Here is a 22,466-nt window from a genome sequence, read left to right as displayed (position 1 = left end):
TCTTTTATTCTGATGTCCTATATTTTGCATTATTTTACCCTATTTTATCTACTTTATTTATTATCTTATGAAATTCTCTTCTTTTAACTGTTTAATTTATTGCTTATTTTCTACTTATTTATTTATTTTTTGTTTTAATTCCAGTGTTTCCTCTGGGGGGTCCTCCACACTGAGAGTTGTCTGGTCTGCTCTGGGGGTGCTGTCCTCGGGCCCCATCGGCCCGGCTGGTGGGGGGGCTCCCTACCTTGGTATGGGGACTCGCCGGTACGTCAGGGTCGGTGGGGCCCGGGTGCTGGTGCCCCCTGTGCTCATAGCCCGTGATGACTCCTCTCGGTGTGGACGGCCCCAAAGGTGGCATTCTCCTCAATCCTCAGTGCCTTGCATGTCTCATTACTTCTGCTACTGTCTGTGGTGAGAATGTGTGTGTGTGTGTGTGTGTGTGTGTGTGTGTGTGTGTGTGTGTGTGTGTGTGTGTTTGTTTGTTTGTTTCTGTGTTTGTGTATGCATGTGGTTGAGGGTGTGTGTTAGCACACATGGGGAGTGGGAGGGTTGGGTTTTTCATGTTATTCTGTTTTTATTTATATTGTTTTTAACTCTTGTAAAGCACTTTGTGTTGCACTATGTATGAAAAGTGCTATATAAATAAAGTTTGATTTGATTTGATTTGATTTGAACTGTGTTGAGTTTGTGCGTTCCTCACAGTGTTCGCAGCTCCGGAAGGTTCTGAAAGGCAGATGGTCCGACAGACTGGATCGGGTTGTCGTAGAAAAATCTATAAAACAAATACAGACGCAAAAATACCTTGAGTAAAATGGAAACTGAACAAGAGTTAGTGACTGTAGAAGAGTCGCTCAGCATCTGTTTACTTTAAGTTTACATCACATAAGATATAAAAGAAACACAAATACATGAAAGGACTTTAAAAGAGGGAAGTAAAACTAAGCGTGATTAATTATTAAAGTTCATCTTCACTTCATCCCAACTCAAGGTGCCCTTACAAGCTTGAGCGGTACCCACATGGTGATGAGCGAGGGGTTCCCAGTGAAGGCGTGCTCCGGGATGGACTGGATGTTGTTACTATGGAAACCACTAAACAGGAAACAGCCGAAATTAGTTTTCCTCCATCCATCACTCCTGATCTCTTTGTGGTAAAACATTGAGTACTCAGACCTTCTCATTGTGTCATTACTGATGTTACTCAGTTCTAAAAGTCCTCCATTCATTGTCTTGCTTCAGTGTCAAAGTATAAGAAGAGAAGAAGAGAGACGTACTTTATTTATCCCAACACATAACACAATGCACATTACATGCACACGCCATGCTTCATGTGAAATTATTTCTCTGCATTTGACCCATCCTTGGTCAGTCCTTCCTCCGCTGCGGACCAGGAGCAATGGGCTGCCAGCCGACAGCGGCGCCGGGGACCCAGTTCTTTTTGTCACCATTGGTCAGGTGGTGATCCTATTGCATGTTTTTAGTGGGTTTTTTTTTTTTTTTAAACGGAGGATACCCCAGGTAAACACGGGGAGAACATGCACACAGACTCCACACAGAAAGGACCTTTTTTTCCTCGAGACGTGGCAGCAGGCACCAAAGGTGGAAGACACGCCCCACAGCGCCCCAGACGAGAATCGAACCTGGGACCTTCTAGCTGTGAGGCGACAGTGTTGCTACTGTACCACCGTGCCACCTTAAGGGTACGTACTTAAAGTATCAGCAGTAAAAGTACTCTTTGTGCAGTAAAATGTGTCCTGTGGCTGATCTCTGAACTGATTTACAGACGTTTGCTGTGAAACACTGGATACTTTGACATCTCTAAGTCTTGAACAGGTATTAAATCAAACCGCGTTGTTGTAGAAGTTTTCTGTTTGGTGTAACTCACATCGTGTCACATACTAACAATACAAACAGACTGTGAACAGTGATCTTTAATAACACGGGGATCTATGAGTGTGTCACTTGTGTTTCCTTGTGTTTTTGTCCCTTTGCGTCTCTTCAGTCCTCACCTTGTGTCTCCTCTTCGTTGTGTGTGTGTGTGGACTGGGCGGTTCCTTCTCAATCATGGCTCACCTGCACCTGATTCTTGTGTCACTCAGCCACCACAGCTGCAGCCAATCCACCAATCAGCAGCCACAGGATAAATGTCTGGTTGCTCTCACCAGATTCTCGTACTCATTAGCCTGGAAACTCCAACATTTAGCTCTCTTAGCATCTTATTCTTTGCTTTAGCTTTGCCTTTTTTCTGAGTAAAGTCCTTCCTCCTTGTGTCTCAGGTTCATCTTCCTTGTGAATCTACCTGCAGAGTCTGCCCACCTGACTCACCTCACCTGGCTGCTCTTTCCTGGATCTGTGCTGATCTTTTCTGTGACAATAAATCCTTTTATTATTTAAACCATCCAAATCTGCGTCCAGCATTTGGAGTCCAGCTGTTAACTCAGCCCAAAACAAACACAGTACTTGAGTAAATGTACTTCTTCAGCTTCTGTTTGACATTAAAATCATCATCATCAACCATTAACCACCATTATTGTACACAGCCAAAGCGAGTAACTTACACAGGAAGTTCTGTTTGTGTTTGCTTGTGTTGTGTATTTACAGACATCATCACTCATGAGGTCAAAGACAATGACAGAGTTCACACTCACAGCTCTTTGAGGTGGCTGAGCGAGCGGACCGCTGTTGGAAACTCCACCAGACTGTTGTAGTTCAAATCCCTGAGACACAGAGGAGAAGTTATACACACATGCAGTACACACATGCAGTACACGTACACACTGGGAATACCCGATCTGCACTGTAACTGTCAGCCCTCAGCTGGGATCTCTGCTGCAACTGATATGATCCAGCTAAACTGGGAACGTCGTACCTTTAAACCAGGGGTCAACTCTGTGCTGGGAATGGTGACTGGGAATATACTGGCAATGTCAGCTCTTAACAAGCAGTAACAGGTTCAACTTGGAACATGTAGATCAGGGGTCAGCTTTTAATGGGAATACTGGATCTGCACTGGAAGTTCTGTCTGATCTAGACTGGGAATACCAATTCCATGCCGGATTTAGTCTGTCCTAGACTGGGAATACTCACTGTACTGGGAACGGAATGCCAGATCCACACTAGAAATGGTCAACTCTGAACTCTAAACTGGGAATATCAACTACACTATATACTGGGAATGTCAGTTCTAGATGGGAAGTACTAAACACATGCTGGAAAAAGTCACAACTGGACTGGGAATAGCAGATCTGCACAGGGAATTGTGATCTGTAGACTGGAAATGTCAGCTCTAGACTGGGAAAACCAACTCTAAACTGAGAATGTTCCAGCTCCAGACTGCTAATACCGACTGTAACGCTATGCTGGGAAATGACACATCCACACTGGGAATATCATCTCCAGACTGGAAATACAGCTATTAGGAATATGAGCTGTATACTGGGAATGAGAGTCCTCCATGCTGTGGGAATGGAAAAGCGTTTCATGTAAATGTTTGTGTTTCAAACCTGATGTTTAGCTTAATCTTCTTTCCGCTTTCCGTCTTTCAGTTTATTAAAGAAACATTTAACTGTGCCTTGTTCTCTTCTTTCATCACCAGTAGAGACTAGAGCATTCTCCCAGTCTACACATGGCTCCAATTAGGTCCTCTCATCCATCTCTGGGATGCAGGTGGCTATTACACACACATACATCTTGTGGAATGAAGCTGTGAAAATACCATTAAATTGAAATTGCTTCAGTCTGGTGTGCAGTGTGTGAGTACGTGTGTGTGGTGTCCAGAGGATGATTTGCAACAACAGTCGTGTTCTGCCAAAGTATTGCTGGAATCTGGAAGGTTATGATTGGGTGAGAGCTGAATCAGAGGAGTCAGTCAGTTTAGGGGCTCATGGGAGATGCAGAGTTTTTTGGAAAGTCTTAATTATCGTAATGTCATGCTGTAAATGGAGCATGCTGATTGGGTTCAGCAGGTTATGTTAGTGTGCAGTGGAACATCAGCGTTCTGCAGCCACAGCATCTATTCATCAATCTATTCTTCTATAGATTATGTTAGAAACTCACTGTATCAAGCATGTTTACGTGTGCACTAGTGTTATGGTTTGGTTTTTGGAGTCTCCTGGTTCTCACCCAGTGTGCCCTGACAGAAACCAGGACGATGTGCAAGTGCAAGTTAAGTCCCAGTTCCAAATGTGTTGAATTATTCCTTTAATGCTGTTTAGGAATGTTTCTGTCTTGATTGACAGGCGTCTCCAGTCCAGTTCTGGTGGTTTCTGGGGGTCTCGTGTTGTGGAAGCCTCAGACAGTTGCAGTGTTTTTGTGGTGCTTCAGAGGTTTCTAAAGGGATGTTTTGAAAGTTGGATTTTGGGTTTTCTGCTCACTTACTGGAACCAGAAATCCTAATTTGGGCAGCGGGGGCTTAGATGACACTGAGGTGGGCGAGAGAAGGGAAACCAGCACAGCTGAACTGGACGCCGACATTCTGCTCAGACCTGGTTGTCTTCTGCCTTAAGGCTGAACTGAGCTTGTTGGATTCATTTAGTTTTTTCTGTTTTCATCTTCTCTCTGTTTGTGTTCATAGTTTCAGATGAACATGAGTCCCTGGTGCAGTTTATTATTGCTGATCGTACAGGTATACAGCCTCCTGACACACACAACACATGCTGCCTGCGTGTGTGTGTGTGTGTGTGTGTGTGTGTGTGCGCACGAATAGTAATTATGATTAGCATAAAGCCAGGGCCACACACAGAGCCACACACACACATGCAGAAGTATTTCCAAATTAAGGCAGTGTGTGTTTGTGTGTTTAAACCTGCTCCTCTGGTTGACTGAGAAAACAGAAACATTTCTATACACAGACACACAAATTCCTCAGATTACACACACACCAACATAAACACACAGAGGTTAATCTGTCTCTGACTCTCTAACATCCAGAACTAGTCACTAAATTCAGATGCTAACCGCTCAGCGCCGAACAGCAGCTGATATCTTAAATTTTGAACGTTTAAAAATGTCTCATCGCTCTTAGAGGGAGACACAGACTCTCACCACCAAACACCTGCACTATTAATGCAAAGGAGATGCTTTTCAAAGAAATATCTTCTCAGGCAAATATCCGGATAATGGCTTCACTGTAAATGAATAAGTTTACTTAAAACAACTTAAAATTACAGACTTTCTTAAGAAAGTCATCTGTGTGGTTAAATTAGTGCTTGTATTCACATTTTTTGACAAACAAAACAAATACAGCTGACCACAGGACGGAGCGGACTAATCAGATGCTCCCGTTTGACGATGGGGAAGATAAAAAACAAAGATTTCACAAACTTTCGGAGCGTGTTTGGATAAATCCTGCTGAGTTTTCTTTACAAATGTATAAATTAAAACTCCCTCTCATCTCCTAACCCTTCGCCCTGACCCCAACTCAACCCTGACTTCTCCAAATTCTCCCAAAACACACATCACGCACGCACACACACACACACACGCACACACACACATGCACACACAGAAACTCACAGCGTCTCCAAACTGTGGAGTCCGTGGAAGCAGTTCGTCCCCATGGAAACGATCCTATTGTTGTTGAGATGCCTATGGAGAGAGAGAGAGACTGATTGAAGACTGAAGAGTGTGTGTGTGTGTGTGTGTGTGTGTGTGTGTGTGTGTGTGCGTGTGTGCGTGTGCGTGCGTGCATGTGTATGTGTGTGTGTGTGTGTGTGTGTGTCCTTTTAAAAGAGGTCCTGGGGCCTCTCAAGAAGGTTTTTTTTCTTTTGGTAATTTCATGCAAATTAGCTTCAAGCCGATTGGACAAAAGAAATGACAGCAGACTTCAATGCTGCCGCGCTGAATGCCATCACACACACACACTCACACACAAACAGAGAGTTTTGCATGTTATTAAGGAGCTATTACAGACAGTCAGGGACAGTCACAGTTAAACTTAATGCAGAATGCAGCAACAGCTCCTAGCAACAGTACACACACACACAAACACACACACACAGGCTCAAACAAAAATATTACCAAAAAGTATTTGTGTAAATCTAAAGAGGAAACCTGGGTACACACAAGTTCAGTTAATTCGCTTTCTATCTGGCCAAACAAACAAATAACTAGCGCTAACTATCTCGGCGCTGACTGACTGCCTAATGTTAACTTAGTGGTTAATCAAATGCTAACCTTATCAGCTCAATAACCTACTAGCTACCTTACTAACCGACTGACTAACCTCATGGCTAACTTATTTGTGTACTTGGTAACCTACTATAACTGACTGACTATTGCTAATGTACAGCTAAGCAACTGGCTAGCCTGACTAATTTAGTGCTAACTTGCTGGATAATGTAGTGGCTTAACAAGTATCTAACTTACTACTAACAAACAGCTTAACCTCCGGGCTAACTTATCTGTAAACCAAACAGCAAACCAACTGATTAACCTACTGGATAACCTTGTGACCAACTGGCTAACAATCATGGAGAACTTACTTTTTAGCTAAACACATAACCAACTGGCTATCTTTCTAGCTTACTTTCTTCTAACCAACTGCCGAACATGCTAGCTAACTTACTTGCTAACTAACTGACTCACCAACATGGCTAACGACTAGCTCACTTGCAGGCTAACCAACTGTCTAAGCTATGGAGCCCTCTCTGTTCTTCTTCTTTAGTTTTTTTCTCCTTTTTTCCTCCACCTCCCTTCAGCTCCTTCTCCTCTTCTCATCTGTTCTCTTCTCCTAATTCCTTTAACTTTCTTTCACCTCCTCCAGTCAAAGCAGACCAGAGGAGCAGAAGAAGAAGCTCAAAGAGCAGAAGGACAAAGTCTGTGAGTCCAAACATTCGGCTGATTTGTTTTGATCTGTTCTTACAAACAGAAGAATCCATAACTCAGCCGATGGAGGAGCTTTATTTGCTTTAATGTGTTTTAATGGAGATAAATCAGGTGGAGGTGTTGAGTTATTGTCAACTCACATCACACTTAAGGCGGTGTTGTATTTAATGTGAAGTCAGTCCCATAATATATTGACTTTATGAACCTCCTTGTTGGACAAAGTTTAAAATGTCCTGCTGGAAATCTGAGGCTACTCAGAGACTCTCAGGCAGCCATGATGGAAGTCTTCTCATCTACCAGCTCGCCCAGTTCTCACCCTCAACGGAAACCTTGTTGATCTGTTGTTTGAGCATTTCTTAAATAAAGTCCAGCAGATTTGAGGATTTCTTTTAACCCTGAAAACTGAATTCTCTGCTGATTTTCAGGCCTGTTTTTAACTTGTCAGTGTGTTCGTGTTGTACGTACAGAACCACCAGGCGGCCCAGCTTGCTGAAGGCGTGATCTGGGATGTGGCTGATGTGGTTCAGGGCAAGCGTCATGGCCTGCAGGGCGGGCAGCTCGTTCAGAGCCTCCACTGGCACCTCCGTCAAAGAGTTATCGTCCAACCACAAGTGACGGAGGGAGCGCAGGCCGGAGAAACAGCCAATGGGAACGCTGGAGATGTGATTGGCATCCAGGCGTCTACGGAGAGGAATACAGAGTTTCATTTTACTCTTTAAGATAGAAATGACAATAAAAAAAAGGATACAGAATAAAAAAGAGATTATAAGAATACTATTGCCAAATAGTGTTTCTGCTTTTGCAGAGTAGAAAAAAAATACAACACAGGAAAAATTGTGTCATATTGAAAAAAAGTGCATAACCAATTATTGTTGGGTTTTTGTAATAATTCTAATGGTATGATTTTATTTGAGGCCCTGAAATGTTTGACTTGGTTCAACCAAACACTTTGTAAATTTGGTTTGAAAAGTTTTGTATAAATTAAGTTTATTTTTAACTCGCCTTCATCAGAGAGGAAGCATCAGGACGTTGGCCAAAAACTGCAGAAAGTGTGAGGAAACCAAACTGCTGACAGAAAACATCTACTTTTTCAATACATAAACAAGACTTCGTAGTGAGGCTCTGAATATAAAACACGAGGCTTCACCTCACTTTGAAGCAGTTTAAGAGGAACATTAGGGATCAAGTGTTTGAACAGCACTGAGGAATGATCGGCAGGCTGCTCGAGCGTCACTCCACCGGCCAACGAGCTCTCAGGCAAAACCAAGGGATTTTAATGAGCTCAGACTTATTGCTGAGAGCGTGTGTGTGTGTGTGTGTGTGTGTGTGTGTGTGTGTGTGTGTGTGTGTCAGTCAGTGCTGATGCATCCAATCAGCAGCCACACAGGGAATAAGAACTAAAATTCTAAATCATTATTATTGATTGAAACCAGAAAATAATGACTTCATGATCAAAAGGAAATGCTGCGATCTCAACATCATTCAACGATTTGTTGAAATTAATTTCTTGTGACCATGAATTGTTTTTATGTTCATGCTGAGATCAAAAAAATATTTATTAATGGACACAAGACAATGAAGCAGGAGATGTAGCAACCAATGGTGGGCAGCAACTACGCACTGCATATGTACAACTACTGTACTCTGTACTCTTTTGTACTTCAACAGTTCAGAGGGAAATATTTTACTTTTTACTTCACAACATTTATTGAACAGCTCTACTTGCGCTACAGATTCCATTTTACATTTAAACGTGATAAGATTAAAAATTGCCTTGTCAAAGATAAAACGGAGGGTTTCCAACCTTTTTGGCTTCAAACAAAAGAGCAGCTGTTATAATTTCCAGACATTTTCTAAAAACTGAGAGTTCTGCCAACGACCCAGATGGTTTCATTTATTGATCAAGACTCAAAGAGCTAAATATCTAATATTTCACAAAAAATGGAAAAATTTGATTAAAAAAAATACAATATATCCTGTGACCCTTTGGAGGGGCCGGGCCTCTATGTTGGGCCCCATTGGCCCAAACTAGCTAACTGTATATGAAGTATTTGAAACTATCTCCACCTGCAGCAGCTCCAACACGAAAATGCTGCTCTAACATTGAAGCTTCAGTATTAAATATCTAATAATGTCACAAAGAGTCAGTCACCGGAGACATTTTATTGCAGGATAAATACCTTTACTGCTCATACTTGAAGTCAATTCTACTGATGATACTTTGGTACTTTTACTGAAGTAAGACTTTTACTTGTAACTACATTTTTTATTGGCACAATTTGTTCAACTTTGTGTTCCTACTTCCTCCTTGGCCTTCAAAGTAAAAGCTTTTCATAACAGAATCTCTGAAATAAAGGGCTGAAGTTTAACGTGTGACAAGAAGAAAGAAAAAGACAAACAGTCTTAAAAAGTCCAAAGTCGAGACTTTTCAGTCAACTCCACAGGCCAGGCCACAAGTCCAGACTGCAGGTCCACCTTCACCTAGCCAGTGCTGGAGGAAGTACTCACACCTCACATACTGTAATAAAAAAGTTGTAATCAGTCTGGACTCAAACGTAAATAAAACCAGAATCAATCATTAATAATCAAACTGTGTTTCCTGACAGCAGTTTTCTAAGTCCATGTATTAACCTCAGAGGAATAAGGTTGTATAAAATGGAAAAACTCAAGGAAAGTACAAGTAGCTTGCGTTTGTACTTAAGTCATTACTTGAGTAAATGTACACTCCACCGCTGGTCCATCACAGTTTATATGTCTTCGCAAACACGAGCTCGCCACATTCACATTCAACTAGTTCTGTGTTGGTCCATCTTTGTGTTCAGGTAAAAAACTCACAGGTTAAAGACCTGTGAGCTTCAGGTCATCCAACATAAACATGTCCTGTCTGTCCGCCTGGCTGTCTGTCTGTCTGACTGTCTGTCTGTCCAGACAATATGTTCTCTGTTCACACACAAAAAGAGAAGGATGGGACTTCACATAATGGTCCATCAGATAAACGAGAGGGAGAGAGAGAGAGAGACCTTAGACAAAAAGAAATACTCAGACGTCTCCATTCTTATGGCCTTATCTACACAACACACACACACTCACAAACACACACACTCAGGTACAGGTACAGTTTCAGTATAATTACTATGTGTTATCAGAATGAGGGAACACACTGTCTGGACTGCATACAATAATATATAGGTCCGTGTGTGTGTGTATGTGTGCACACGCACGAACATGCATGCATGTGTGTATGACTGAAGATTCCTTTCCACCAAAGGGTAAAATGAGACAAAAGGATGAGTGTGTGTGTGTGTGTGTGTGTGTGTGTGTGTGTGTGTGTGTGTGAATTACTGACATTGTGGGAACATAAATCTGTTTACAGTTACATTGTGGGTGTGGGTTAAGGTTGGTTTAGGTTAGTCATGGTTATGGTTATGGCTTGGGTAAGTCTCCAGGAAATCAATGTAAGTCTATATAATGTCCCCAGAAGTGATGAAAACCGTGTGTATGTGTGTGTGTATGTGTGTGTGTGTGTGTGTGTGTGTGTGTGTGTGTGTGTGTGTGTGTCTCACAGTGACTGCAGGTTGTGCAGGTTGTTGAAGGCCTCAGCAGGGACAGACTTCAGCTGGTTGTTCTGAAGCATCCTGGAAACACACGTCAAGTAAACGAATGGAGGGAAGAAGAAAAAGAGACTGAAGGACAAAGATGCCTCTGGAGTTCACTGCAGGTCAGCTAGTTTGGACAAACTGACTGATGTCATTAAAAGCAGTGTCTTACAGAGGAGAGGAGTACTGGTTGCACTGGGTTTAATGGGAACAGCGCAGTCGGCTCAGTAGGACACCGACAGCAAATGTTGTGTCTTACTGGTTGATGTGGCTGTGGGAGCAGCAGTGGTAGTTGTACCAGTGCTAACAGTAGCAGTTAACTGTAGCAGTTGCTGTAATAGAAACTATACAGTAACTGTGCTGTTTGTGTCTAACAGTTGAATAAATGATAACCGAGCCAACAGTGAGGAGAGGGATGGACGGAACAACAGAAACAGTCGTTTGAAATGAATAATAATACTAATTTGTTTGATACAAGTAAACATGTGAAGCATAAATCTGAACTGTAGAAACTCTTCATCAAACCCAAAATCTCATGAAATCTTCAAAGTGTCTCTGTGAATGATTAGCACCAGTAAACACACACTCTGTGTGTGTGTGTGTGTGTGTGTGTGTGTGTGTGTGTGTGGCGGTCGTTGTGAGGACCCATGACAGCGAGGACATGTATGCTTTGTGAGGACATTTTAGCTGCTGCTTCAAAGGACTGGTTTAAGGTTAAGAGCTGGTTTAAGGTTCAGGCTGGAATCAGGTTTAGGGTTAGACTAGAGTCAGGACTGGGGTGATGTGTACCACACATCATTACAGTGTGTGTGTGTGTGTGTGTGTGTGTGTGTGTGTGTGTGTGTGTGCATGCATGTGTGTGTGTGTGTGTGTGTGTGTGTGGACTTACAGCACTTTGAGGTTGTAGAGGCCGGTGAACGCTCCTCTGGGGATGAATGACAGATCGTTTCCCGCCAAACGCCTGAAAAAGGCAGAGAGAGTTGAAGGCCGGGACTTTTTACTGGAATCTCTCCTCTGAAACTTTCAGCATGAAAACTAACAAAGAGACCTGAGAGCTGTTCTAGTGTGCAGAGGAGCACCACATGTGGTGAGCCAAAACCACTTTCTCTAAACAGCATTAGCCTGTTGTAAATACTGCAGTACAACTATAAAATCCATTTTATTACAGTAATAAAATGTGCTTAACTTTTCGACCTGTTTGAAGTAGACTGAGCCTGATATGAATGAAATGTGCGACAGAAATAGACGAGTTACTTTACAAATTAATTATTTTTACACAGAAAACACAGGAAGAGTTTGAAATGTAATGTTTTGTACAAAAACAGCTGAAACTTTTCATTGATCTTTAGGGTAGGGTCAAGAGGACAACAGACACAGAGGACACAATAATCTAAAGGGACCAGGGACAAGAGGACGACACTTGAATCCTCATTATACTCACTTTTACTGAAGTAATGTTTTTAATGCAGGACTTTTACTTGGAACAGGGTATTAGAGTAGACTTTTACTGAAGTAAAGGATCTGAATACTTCGCTATAAAAATAGATAAACATTAAGGATAAATGAAACTATTCAGAACTGCAAAATGGGAATATACTGCTAGTGTATTAATATTCTGTAGTACTGTAGTACTGTGTACACCATTAGTTAACACCATGATTAGTCCAAGTGTCAATCAGTATCTTTGCTGCCCAGTAAACATGATGTTCCCACTAAGTCTTTCCTTTAAAATCAGTAGAAGCTCTGAGCTGTAACGGGTCCTGCCGGTCTGTTTGTTTTCAGAGGCCACACAGAGTTCAGCCAGTCCGCAAGTCCCCAGCATGCATCTCTGTGGTGTCCTATCGCCGTAGTGACGTTTCTCACGCCACGGTGACAAATATCACACACACGCAGACACACATATAAACACACATAGCTGGCAGCACAGCAGAACAGCAGTCAGAGTCATGTTCAGGTCTCTGTGAGGTCAGCTGTTCGCTGGCTCAACCCTTTCTCTCTGGCTCTGTCTCCACATCTCTCCACCGTTCCGTCCCTCTCTCTGTTTTCATTTGGTCCATCAGATGCAGTCTGGAGAGTTTAATGTTCTGAAAGCGTCCATAAATGATATGACACTGCCTGCAGGTGAGGAGGGATGGGATTAGATATCATGTCTTTAAAGATATCTGAGCTCATCGCCCGCTCAGATGCCCTCGCTAAGTATCATCCGTCTCAGTCTTTCAGTGACTGACCGGAGTTCATGAAGACATCTGAGGGGACAGACAGCTCAATGCTCAACAAGGCAGTCTGACAGAACATATGCATTACGCAGATGACCACTAAAAGCCTGTCAATCACACACATCTTCCTGAAGCCAAAGGTCTGGCTCCTGGACTTCTGGATCCTTGCAGACTTTGGTCATAGCTGGAGGAAAAAAGACACTGAGACAGACCTCACTTCCGTATAGATGGTTCTGCTCTTTTGTCATTGTAAAACACAGGACTGCATATTAAACTGCAGTTGTCACCCCTCCAGTCTGGACAGACCCCATGCTGCACATGATGTGGTGCAGGTTGTAAGCAGGGCTGCAGGTAGCCAGAGGCTTGTTTGCACCTGACTGCTGCCAGATATAAAACACCATCCTCACCTCCCATCATGCCTCAAGTGGAGCAGTCCACTCTTGATCTCCGCAGTTTGAAATCCTCACTTCCAACATTCATGGGGGTTCAAGCCCGGAGGGGGCGGAAACCTTCTGGGTTTGTGACGGGTTTATTAGTATTATTGTTTGTTGTTGTCTTATGCTGCAGCTCAAATGCTGAGAGCTGGAAACATGAAACTTCCATTAACTGGAAACGATGCATGGTCCCAAGAAACATGAACCAAACTGGACAGAAGGTGGCGCCATCGTGAAGACCCAGTCAAGTCCACCATGTTGAATTTTTTAGAAAAACATTAATATGAATAGAACTTTTTTTTTTAACTATATCAACACCAGGTTGGGTTGTTGTCGTTGTGGGACTGAAGAACACATTTCTATCATGAATGAGCTCAGTCGAAAACATGGCCGCCATCAACCAATAAACAAGGTTCTGGGCTTAACAAGAAAATGGCCATAACTCATAATCTGGGTACATGTCTTCAGGGTGCGTGGAAATAGACCTACTGAATGTTTTCAGGTTCATAGTCTTCAAGTCCATCTACAGTTTGTCTCATGTCCTAACAGTATAAGACAGGACGCCAGAGAGTCTCTGTGACTGGTTTGTTTGTAAGACGTCATAAAACGTTTCTGGTCCAGACCTGGAAATCTTGTGGCTTTGTTTCAAACTGAGATTCCCATAATTTGAGTCACCTCCTGAACACAGTAAAGTTAACCTGTGTGTGTGTGTGTGTGTGTGTGTGTGTGTGAGTGTGAGAGAGAGAGAGAGAGAGAGAGAGAGAGAGACTCACAGTTCCTCCAGGAAGTGCAGGTTGGACAGAGCTCCACTGGACAACACAGTCAGATTATTCATACTGAGATCACTGCAGAGAGGGAGAGAGAGAGAGGGTACAAATGCTGCTAACTGCAAACACAAACAACACAAAACCAACATCCTGACGCAAACAGCCAATCAGAAACACAAACAGTGAATTAACTACTCATCAGAATGAATTAATAAAGAGGCAAAGTTCACAAAACGGCCTCAGAGAGTCACACATTTCACACATGAAAACATTCAGTCTGACAAAGCATCCAGTCATCACACACACACACACACACACACACACACACACACAGGGTGCCCGTGAAAGTCAACACACACCTGAGTGAGAAACAAGACGGCAGTGGAAGTTACTGGAAAGAGACAGAAAGCAGGAAAAGGATGAATGAATGAATGAATGAAGTTTCTCAGCCTCCTCCTGTCATGACCTGAGATCATTCACTGAAGAGAAAGTAGATACTAACCTGAGGTCAGATCAGTTTGTGATTGGTTCGCATCGTTTGCTCTGTGTGTGTGTGTGTGTGTGTGTGTGTGTGTGTGTGTGTTTGTGCAGACGTGACGTTCTTCCTCCTTTCTGTCTTTCCTTCCTTATCTGACCTGGTCTGTTTTCTGCTCTTTGTGTGTCTGATGGCTATCAGCAGGTAGCGTCTCAGGACGGCCGAGGTCTGAAAGGAAACAGACTGTCTCTGTCTCACACACTGAGGGCGTGTCTGCAGGTTGAATATAAAGCTTGTTAAGGAACTTTCTCAACACTCCATAAAGCCTGTTAATGTGTGTGTATGTGTGTGTGTCTGTGGCTTTACAACATTGTCAACAGGTAGTCCAGCCACACAAACACACACAGAGAAGGTTTGTTAGGACTTATTTTAGCCAAACGTTCCTTTACTCTAACCAGACTAACAGAGTTACGGCTGATTGGCTTTTACTGCTTTGACACACACACACACATACACACACACACACACACACACACACACACACACACGTTTGTATTACTGTGCTTGAAAGCAGATTTCACTGACTTCATTCATTAGTACCTCACTCAGAATATATGACACGTGTGTGTGTGTGTGTGTGTGTGTGTGTGTGTGTGTGTGTGTGTGTTTTTTCAGACAGTGAGCTGTTCATGGCCCACACTGAGGCCTCTGTAATATTCTCTGCATGTGGTTGCATATTTCAAACAGTTTTCACAAAAATCTATATTTACACTTTATTTGTTCATTATTTCAGACACGATTTAGAGAGAATAAGTCGAAAGGCCTTTATTAGAGACAAACAGCAGAAACACTTTGCAGCAGTTTAACGAGTTTGCTGGTTGTCCGGCTAACTGCTTGATCTTTTCGCTGAAGTTTAACTTTACAAGGCTAATATTATGTTAGCTTTTTGCCTTGTTATCTAAAGTGACATCACAGGTAGCTTTGACCTCTACAGTTACGTTAGCTTTGAGTGCTGGTTGCTAATATTAAATGGTAGTTTAGCATACCTTTGTGCAATGTTACCTGCCACCTGCTTGTAGCCTAGCCACTCTAATGTTCCCATAGCACTAGGCCCTGTCAGCTAATGTTGAATCACTGGTAGGCTAGCACAGCTTTACTCTGCGTTCCCAGTTAGCTGTTCATTTTGTGCTCTAATGTTATATCAGATTTGAGTTTGGTTAGCTAATGTACAGGTTGCTTAGCATACAGCTATGTGCCCTGTTAGCTGATGCTGAATCGCCATTAGCCTTGCCTTTGTATTATTACATTATCTGTGCCGTGTTAGCTAATGTTGAATGACAGGTAGGACAGTTTTGCCCTGCTAGCATATGCTGGATAACAGTTTACTTTGTCCTCTAATGACACGTTAGCTTTAGATCCTGTTAGCTGATTTTAGATCACAGGTAGCTTATCTTATATTGTAGTATGTTAGCTTTGTGCTCTATTAGCTACATCAGATCATTGGTAACTTTGTCCCTCTAATGTTACATTAGCTTTATGCCCTGTAGCTAATGTTGCATCATAAGTAGTGTGGCTAATATTACATTAGCTTTTTACCCTTTTAGCTATGTGAAGTTATCAACATCTCCAGTTCAGAAATACTTGTTGTTGCTCTGCTACAATTAGTCAATAAAAAAGTTGTTAGCAGACGAAGCATTTGGTTGGAGTGTGTGCTGTTTTGATTTCCTTCAGAGACATTTTTCTATTCAAAGACACATAACACTGTGACAAAGATGACAATGATGATGATGATGATGATGATGATGGCAGAGGCAGTTGTGCTTTAACAATAAGGAAACGCCCAGCACTGATTACCCTGCTGACTAAACCTGTGACGTCACATGACCTCATACCGTATGAACAACAGTCAAATCAACAGTGTGATGCTCAGATTAGTCTGTTGTGACTTTCACTGCTTTCTGAAAGCAGCTTGAACTTTGAAAAAGCTGGATTTATCTGATAAAGCATTTTATACTGCAGACAGACTTAAAAGTAGTTCGTAGTTGATGTGTTTTTATGGACTTCTGGAGAATTAGCGCCACTGTTGACATTTTAATAGTTAAATAAAAACTTTTAATGTAAATATTTTGTGAATTAAGTCAAAATGTGTGAGAAAAACATATAATATTTTGAGTTTAAAGTTGTTTTAATTTGACAATAAAATAATAATGCAAACAAAAGTCATATTGCTGGATTTGTTTTTTAGATGTTTAAGTTTAAATATTTTGTGAATTAAGTAAAAATTTAAGAGAGAAAATTGTAAGTTTAGATTTAAGTCATTTAATTACTCAAAAATGAAAAAATGCACAACTTTTTATATGCTATTTAATACTTTTTGCTGGAGAATGGCTTTAAGCTGTAATTATGAGAAACCGTTTAATTTGACTTTTACATGGATTGTAAGCAGTATGAAACTGATCCTGAAACAGTTATTTCGGGATCATGTGTGCCAAGGTTTGAGCTGCAGCTTCAGATCTTTGAACTGCTTTAGTTTTTTTCTGTGGACTGAAGAGAAAAAGAGGCACGAATGAAGAACAAGAAGGATGAAGGGATGTAAGAAGAGAAGAATACATTCACCATGTTGTTTTTTCTCTCTTGGTAATGACTGTGTGTGTGTGTGTGTGTGTGTGTGTGTGTGTGTGTGTGTGTGTGTGCGTGCGTGTGTGTGCATTGTCTTTTTCCGTCTCCTCAGGCTCAAACTGATGGATATCAGACGATTATTCAAATGGCCGCAGAAAGACAAACTCTGTAGAAAGAGAGAAAAGAGAGTTGTGTAGTTTGGAGGCGTAGTGTGACAGTGAGGCCTCTCTCTGGTTTTGTCCTCTTTCACTCTGTCTTTCTGTCTTTCTCTCTGTCTTTCTTTTAGTCTTTCGGGGGCGGGTCAGCGGGGGCCCCCCGGGGCGAGCGAAGGCGGAGGGTTTATTCCCTGATCCGCGCTGTCAGTCCGTGCTGCCTCCTCCCAAAGAAAAAGATACCAGCAGGATAAACAGCAGCTCTGTGCAGAGCTGCGTGTTTCTGGGTGAGCCAGGACGCAAACAAACACTCCAACAGAGTTTTAAAGGAGCCGATGAGCTGCTGTGACACCTCATTATGTTCGCATCGTACAGTTTCACTCCTTAGAGAAAGAGTGGAGGGTCTGTGTTTCCTCACTTTAAAACATTCTCACACAGCTTTGAATCCTTCTTTACGTCCATGTTTGCTAGCTTCTTCTTCTCTTTACTGGCACACTGCTGCATTTCTCTGTGTTACCATCACCTGTTGATGCTAGTGTAAATCATGATGCAGAATGGCCCGTTTCACAGTCATTTATCTCATATTTATATGTATTTATAATATGAATCTGCAAACTAATCAGCTAAAATTGATCAAATACACAGAGTGAAGTCCATACTCTGCTCTGAGGACAGCTCTACATCGCCCTACATGACCTCTCTCATGGGCTCACAGGGAGACAGGTAGTCCGTTTACCTGTCTGATGTTTGAAGCACCTGTGTGTGTGTGTGTGTGTGTGTGTGTGTATGTGCGTACATGTATTACATCTGTTTGCAGAGTCACGTTGTGAGGACTTTCCTTCCTTAACCTCCCCACAACGTAAATCATTCGATTATAGGTCAGTTTAAGCCTCCAGGAAATTAATGTAAGTCTATGTAATGTCCTCTGAACTGATGGAAACGTGTGTGTGTGTGTGTGTATGTGTGTGTGTGTGTGTGTGTGTGTTTGTGTGTGTTGGACCGTGGCATCCAAAAGCACCTCTTGGCGACAACTGAGCTCATCTGACCCTTGACGGAGACTTAACGCTCTCTCACACTCAGACACGAACAGTACAAACATCCAAACATCCTGCACAGGTAGACAGACCACCTGTCTTCGTCTCAGACCAGGAAGACAATGAGTGTATCTGTCTGTCTGTTCTCAGTTCTCCACCAGCCAGGCTCGATGAGGATAGTTAAGCTAAATGAGAAGCGACAGGAGGCGACGAAACGGTCAGATCAGCTGTTCAGCTCAGGATGTCAAACATGGCTGCCAAAGGGGGAGTGGCCAAAAATCCTTCATATGTACATCAGCTCATTCATCACAGTGAAGCTAAATGCATTCCTGTGCTCCTGCTGTCAGTCAGAGGCAGAATAGAGACTTACAGGCCCATTCAGAGCTCAGGCAGCTCTGCTTAGGCATGCAGCACACACACACACACACACACACACACACACACACAAAGGCATTGACAGATGGCAGCATTCAGAGTGACGGTGGTCAGACAGACAGACAGACAGACAGAAGGATTTTGTAAAGTAACTCCCTGATGTCCGTCTGTCTGTCTGAGATCAGCGACTGTTTCATTTTCTGAGAAAGTTTCTGTTCAGAGTTCTCACAAATATTCAGTGACAGAAAAAACTGCGTATGACCTCGACTGGGCTGACTTTGACTATTACAAACTGTAGTAACAATACCACACCACAGTATAAAATACTTCATTACAAGTAAAACTCCTGCTTTCTAAATCTTATTCCAGAAAAAATAATATCAGCCTCATCATTAACTTAAAGTACTCCTCACTGTTATATATGCAGAGTCTATGTATATTATTGGAGTATTATTATTGATGAGCAGCATTTTCAAACACCTTTTAACTAATTCATATACTGTTATACAGTTTAATTTATGAAATGCATCACATTTTATATGTAAAATCTTGACCTGAAAAGTTGCTAAAGCTGAAGAATACATGTGGTGAAGTAAAAAGCATAAATTAGCTGAAAATGAAAATACTCAAGTTAAGTACACATACCTCAAATTAGTGTTTAAGCACAGTACTTGAGTCTGTATCGTGGGCTGTGTATTGGAGCAATTTATACATTATGTTGCAGTATTATTATTAAAGTACCAAACAGTTTAAATGAACTCCACATCGACCAACCACACGTCTGAAGTACATGTTTACACCTCATCACTTACGGTCCAATAATGTGACACAGACAGGGACCACTGTGGCTAATGAGTACTTTTACTTCTGATACTTTGAGTCCGGTTAGATGCCAAAACTTTGACATATGTACTTGAGTACAATTTTGAATGCAGAACTTTTGCTTGTAGTGGAATACTTTAATGGTGTAGTATTACTGCTTTTGCTGAAGTGAATGATTTGAACGCTGTACTTCTTCCATCTCTGTGCACGATGTCTCACCTGTGACCAAAGAGCACCTGAACACACCTGGAAGATACCAACTGCTCACGTTTCCTGACTTAGGTTAAGACCACTGAATGCATCACAAAAAGTTGACCAGGGATGAAACTAAGCACATTTACTCAAGTACTGTACTCTTGAGGTAGTTGTACTTTGCTTGAGTCTTTTCTTTTCATTCTACTTCTAGTGCACCAAATCTCAGAGGGAAATATTGTATTTTTACTTCACCATCACCTTTACAGATTTTACCAAACAGTTTATTAAAGTACAGCTGACACGATCAGTCAATTAATAGATGACTGATCATCTATCGTTTTAATGGTTTCAGTGATTTCTGCTGTCAAATCATCTGATGTTTGATTTTATCAGTACTTTCAGTACTGAAGTAAAGGCTCTAAATACTTTGTTCCATTACTGCCCGCCTGCAGCAGATTGTGGGATTCTGGTGACCAACAGTTATTCTGACAGGACGAAGTTACCAACCGGCAACTTTCCAAAACTCACAAACACACAGAAACTCCTTGATGTTTTGTTGGATTCAATTCATGATTGGAGCTTTAATAAAGACACAAAGAACCTTTGATCGACTGTCGCTCTGTGTGTGTGTGTGTGTGTGTGTGTGTGTGTGTGTGTGTGTGTGTGTGTGTCCATCTGCCTGTCTTAGACAAACTGTAAGGAAAGGGCTTCCATTCATACACACACACACACACACACACACACACACACACACACATAGAGCTATTCTGAATAGAAGGAGGTTTCCTTTAATGAGAGTGAAATTTAAATCCTGGACATTGTGCTGCTTTTAAACCACAGCCAAGACAGGCAGGTTTTCCTTACACACACACACACACACACACACACACACACACACACACACACACACACAGCACGGTGATGTAATGGTTTTGCCAGAGCTGAAACATGTCTGGTATCGAGGCCGGTCACCTGCTGTGAGGTGAAATGGATTTGAATTAGTTTCAGTGTTTCGCTTTAACAGGAGTTTACACTCAAACAGAAACACTGAAACTCGCCTGACACTGTTGTTGGAGGGCTGAAGCTCTGCGAGCCAACGGGCAGTGCTCGCACATTCAATCATGAGTGCTCAGAGGAAGAACTCACAACTATAATGGAACTGATTGTTTTCCTCTTAAGTTCGACCTGATTTTACAAAGACAGAAATGATTTGATAAGAATCCTGGAGGGTCATCCAGCTGATGAGCGTCCAGGTAAAAACGGTAAATGTAAACAGCTGTTTTGGATGAACGGCAGATGTTTTTATGAAATTAAGAATTTATTAAATCTAAAATCAAATTTAGCTGGTCGGTTACACTTGAATCAAGTCTCCATTTGGTAAGTTCCACCTCTTACATCATGTCAACGAAGAGCTCATGTGTTTCTTCCTGTGTGATCACTGTGAAGTCCACTATCCAACCCTGCACAACATGGCCTCGTCAGAGGTCACTGCTTCCAGACAGAGAAAAGACCTAAAAATGCTGAACTGATCAGAATGAAGGAGGAACATCAAAAAACCCTGAAACCTCTCAAAAGCTTGTGGAATCTTATCAAAGTCCAATGGAACATCCTCAAGGATCCTTGAAAGAACCCCTAAATCAATTTGAGGATCCTCAAATCCTGAAGTTTCAAAGCTCTCTGACACCTCTCCAAGTACACCTGAATGCTCCTCAAGAACCACTGGAACCTCTTCAAGGAGGACACCTGAAGCCTTCTCAAAAATTACTGCAGGTGCTTCAGGAACTTCTGGAAGGACCTCTGAAATGTTCTGTAGAACATTTTACAAGCACCACTGGAACATTGTCATGGAAAACTGGAACCTGCTTAAATCTCTTAAAAACATCTGTACCTCTCAAAATTCTCAAGGAGAACTTCTTCAAGAACACTTTGTGCACTCTTGGAACCCACCCTGTCCGCCCATGACTCTGTGAATCTAGTTGAGCCTTCTCTATAGAACCTCTTTAACAACCACTAGAACCTCCTGGAGGAGGACATCTGGAACCTTCTCAGGAACCACTGAAACCTAGTTGAGTGCTCCAGAAACCTGTTTCAGACCCTGCAGACATTCCTAAAGAGACTTTGGAACCTAATCAAGAACCTGTGGAACTACAAGGAATAAATAACTAAGTAATTCTACTTCTACTGATGACTCCTGTTCCTCAGTCTCTTTCTCTGAGTAGCAGTGAGTAACAGAACTGAACCTCCAAAGCCACTATCTGAACAACATGACATGCGCGCGTCGTGGCAGCGCGCGAGGGAGATAAACAGAGGCAGCGCGAGACAGGTGCTCCGTTTCTCACGACTGGATCACGTCCGTGCAAGCGCCCTCACGCACGCACGCACACATACACAGTTTGAGCTGCTGTTTACTGACTGTTTGTAACAGGTTGGTAAAGAGTAATTCAGCGAAAACCCTGAGTGTTGACTTACAGGTAAGACGTGAACACGCTCAGGTTACTCGGTATCTCCCGGAGCCCCAGGTCCGAGCAGTCCACCCGGTGCAGCAGCCCGTCCACCTCGCACCAACAGCGGCCAGGACAACCGGCTCGTCCCGCTCCACCGTCACCGTCCTCGGAGCTCTCCGCTCCGGCCACCGCGAAGCTGCTCGCCGCAGCCGCCGCTGTCCTCTCCACCGCGGGCACGGCGGTGCTCTCCTGCACGGCCACGGAGGTCTGCATCTCCACCGCGGCCGTGGAGCTCCTCAACGCGGCCGAAAGGACTGCAAACACGGGCAAGAAAGCCACAAACCCCGGCATGTCCGTGAAAGTTTCAGGTCCAGAAAAAAACCCTCCGAAATAATGAAAATACACAGACTGAGTTGCAGCCTTGGATCCCGATGACGTTGTGTCTGTGGTCCGTTTTGGTCCCTGCTCTATGGAGCTGGACTGGAAACGGTTCAGATTAATTTCTGATAATCTGG

The 22,466-nt window shown here is 42.6% G+C and overlaps 1 protein-coding gene across 1 annotated transcript in view; it reads right to left on the bottom strand.

Annotated features, from left to right (window-relative positions):
* The window catches only part of LOC143315185 (leucine-rich repeat-containing G-protein coupled receptor 5-like), a 34,547-nt gene extending 12,081 nt beyond the window's left edge, over positions 1-22,466 (bottom strand). The window contains exons 1-9 of the mRNA XM_076722720.1: positions 21,977-22,466; positions 13,842-13,913; positions 11,308-11,379; positions 10,386-10,457; positions 7,288-7,503; positions 5,512-5,583; positions 2,646-2,714; positions 1,018-1,089; positions 701-772 (exon numbers count right to left, since the gene is read on the bottom strand). Coding sequence (XP_076578835.1) covers positions 701-772; positions 1,018-1,089; positions 2,646-2,714; positions 5,512-5,583; positions 7,288-7,503; positions 10,386-10,457; positions 11,308-11,379; positions 13,842-13,913; positions 21,977-22,302 — 1,043 coding nt within the window. The 5' untranslated portion in view covers positions 22,303-22,466. The remainder of the gene's footprint in view (positions 1-700; positions 773-1,017; positions 1,090-2,645; positions 2,715-5,511; positions 5,584-7,287; positions 7,504-10,385; positions 10,458-11,307; positions 11,380-13,841; positions 13,914-21,976) is intronic.

The sequence above is a fragment of the Chaetodon auriga genome, chromosome 22 (genome assembly GCF_051107435.1).
Source record: "Chaetodon auriga isolate fChaAug3 chromosome 22, fChaAug3.hap1, whole genome shotgun sequence".
NCBI lineage: Eukaryota > Metazoa > Chordata > Actinopteri > Chaetodontiformes > Chaetodontidae > Chaetodon > Chaetodon auriga.
The sequence above is the reverse complement of the archived record's forward strand: the minus strand, read 5'-3'. Positions and strand labels throughout refer to the sequence as shown.